This window comes from Brachypodium distachyon, chromosome 5 (assembly GCF_000005505.3).
Source record: "Brachypodium distachyon strain Bd21 chromosome 5, Brachypodium_distachyon_v3.0, whole genome shotgun sequence".
Lineage (NCBI taxonomy): Eukaryota > Viridiplantae > Streptophyta > Magnoliopsida > Poales > Poaceae > Brachypodium > Brachypodium distachyon.
In genome coordinates, this window is record NC_016135.3 from 5,709,843 (window position 1) to 5,712,603 (window position 2,761).

The 2,761-nt window shown below is 44.0% G+C and overlaps 1 protein-coding gene across 1 annotated transcript; it reads right to left on the reverse strand.

Moving 5' to 3' along the window:
* Nucleotides 1-300: 300 nt before the first annotated feature.
* On the reverse strand, nt 301-1,051 carry LOC100825269 (E3 ubiquitin-protein ligase MPSR1). Its single transcript, XM_003581592.4, has one exon. The coding sequence runs from the start codon at nt 822-824 to the stop codon at nt 486-488; it is 339 nt and encodes a 112-aa protein (XP_003581640.1). The 5' UTR covers nt 825-1,051; the 3' UTR covers nt 301-485.
* Between the last annotated feature and the right edge of the window lie 1,710 nt (nt 1,052-2,761).

Sequence of the window (2,761 nt, forward strand, 5' to 3'; positions counted from 1 at the left end):
CTCTCTAACAGGTAGATGGAATTAAGCGTAAACAAGTCCTTGCCTAAATCTCGTGATCGATGACCTGCGCCTTTGCTCTCCAGCCAGTAGAGCATCATTGTCGCTATCGCCTTGGACACCCGTTCAAAATACGTTTCATAGAGGAACATGCTAGCATGTTGCAGTTACAGTGTGCAAAACATGCACATGTTTTCAAAAGATTACTACTCGGTACTCCCTCGTATCTGTCTCAGCTTCAAAGGTAGTTCAAAGCTGCGACACTTATTTTGAATCAGAGATAGTAGAAGATTTTTCATGAAATTAAACAAAGGTTAGAACTTCCTTCTCGATGGAAAAACAGTCGCATATCAAGATCAAATTCCTTATTTACACAGTCACCGCCGCAGGCGAATAAACTTTCAATACAAAACCAGCAAGTTCGCCAACACGATGCCTACGTACATGCGGAACGAAGAAAAAGACACGTACGGTTCACCTATCAGCTGCTAAAATCCTGGAACGAGCATGGTAGAGAACCAGATGACGAGGTCGTCAGCGAGGGGCTCGCCGCTGTGCTTGGCCGCCGCCGCTTGCCTGCTGTTAGCGTCGACGACGTAGACGCGGCAGAGCGGGCACGTCCGCTTGCAGAGGGCAAGCCACCGGTCGACGCAGTCCCGGTGGAACGCGTGCCGGCACGGCAGCCGCCGCGTGGCTTCGCCGGCGCGGATCCTCGACAGGCACACGCAGCACTCCGTCGGAGCGCCGTCGACATCCAGCTGCTTCGCTTCCGACGGCGGTATCTTGATGCACAGCATCTTGGAGATGTAGGAGAGGAGGTAGCTCATGATTCACAAATTAAACGCAGCAGCTAGCTAGCTACCTGCAAGAAGATCCAAGTCTGGTGTTGATCGGGAGAGGAGGATATGTAATGCGCGTTGCTGTCTTTAGGTCAGGGGTCATGGGACAGGTGGTAGTACGTACTAACGCTTTGTTGGTAAGGGTGGTTGCTACTTGCTCATATTGGAGTGTGTTGAGAGATCGACATTGGAAGGTGCACCTACACTCTTCAACTTTCTTTAGCACCAAACCCCTGGATAAAGCAGGTGATATATATGTGCACACAATAACGTATGTTCACAGGAACTACATGCATGTCGTTGTCAGGGAAGAAAACTATGTGCAATTAATCAACAACATTAGCTAATGTGTTCATTTCAATTGCCGGGCCCACTTTTTTAATTTGGAAACACAGAATGGGGTTTCATATTTAAAAATTCAACAAGACTCAACCAAAACGACTTCTTTCTCGATGAGTGGAAACAATAACCCACAAGGTTGTCAGGTGGCGTTGGTTTTCATTTGTATGATTTATCAATTTTGTTTGCTTACGCTATGCAACTGCCGAAGATACTTTGCCTCTTAGTGATTCAGGTGTATTTGTTAGTTCCTGACTATTTTCATAAGATGAGCTTTTAACAATATCATATCCTCATAGCTTGAGGGATATTTAAGGTACATACCTTTACCCGGCGATTTGGCCAACTCACTTTTCTGGTCATTAAGTCCTCAGTTTATTCGGATCTTGCGTCACACTTTTCTCCAAAGCGTTGCTTCTTGACACGCGAGTGTATAAAATTTCAACAAGACTCAACCAAAACGACTTCTTCTCGATGAGTGGAAACAATTGTTCGACGAGATTTTGTACCAGAATCTCTCCTAGTGAATAAAGAAACATGATGATCATACCACATAATTGCATATATGAGAAGTGCATGGAGCAGTGCATGCCCGTGAATTATATTAAAAGGTATAGAGTATAAGTGCATACTTGGAAAAGGAAAAAATAGATTGGGCCAAACATGATGATCTTTGGGCTGAGACCAAACCGGCAAGCTAATTAATTAGACACCGGCCACATGCATGTATCATCAGTAGACACGAGCTACTTCGAAAAGGAAAAAGTAGATTAACTTCTTTTTTTTTAGGGGAAGCTTTAGGTCATAAGGCCTATAGCAATTCTATTAATAAATAAGATAAATATTTACAAATAATTACAAGCAGTGTCTATCTGAAGTTTTCAATCCATGATTGCATGGCATGGTACTTCTTTCTTTTGGCTATATGAAAGACCAAGTTGAGCTCATCTTTGAAGATGCGTCTGCATCTGTATAGTGATGGATTGAGTCCATTGAATATGCAGTCATCGCGTGTCCTTCAGACACTCCAGTTAACTGTAGTGATGATCTCCATGTGAAAAGAGACTTGAAGAGCCTGCTTGATGCCCATGATGTTGTCATGAACAGATGGTTGGGATGTGAATGTCGGACAAATATATCTCCAGCATGTCAATGCAAAGGGACAAGAGAAGAAAATGTGATCTCTGGATTCCAGCTGGTATTGGTTGCAGAGGATGCAATTGTAGTCCTGTAAGTGGAAGTTCTTCTTTTGAAGCATGGCCCGAGTGTTGAGTCCATCAATCAAAAGGAGCCACATGAAGACTTTACGTTTGAGTTGGCAACAGGATGACCAATTCCACTTGAGTTATGTTCATGCGTTATGTTCATGCTTGAGATAAGCTGAGTGAATTCCTGGAACTGTTGATGAGCTTCAGAAGACAGTGGCAGGTGAAAAAGATCGGTGAGCTCTTGTTGATTAGCAATGTTCCAGTTGGTGGAGAACTGATTGATGACAAAGGAGTGAAGTTGTGGCCAAGTGTGGGGCAAGTGAAATATCATTCCATCTATCCAGCCAAAAGAGAACCGTATTCCCAGTCTGAGCCTTG

Coding starts and splice junctions, on each gene's coding strand:
- LOC100825269 (XM_003581592.4), bottom strand. CDS start 824: ATGAGCTACCTCCTCTCCTACATCTCCAAGATGCTGTGCATCAAGATA.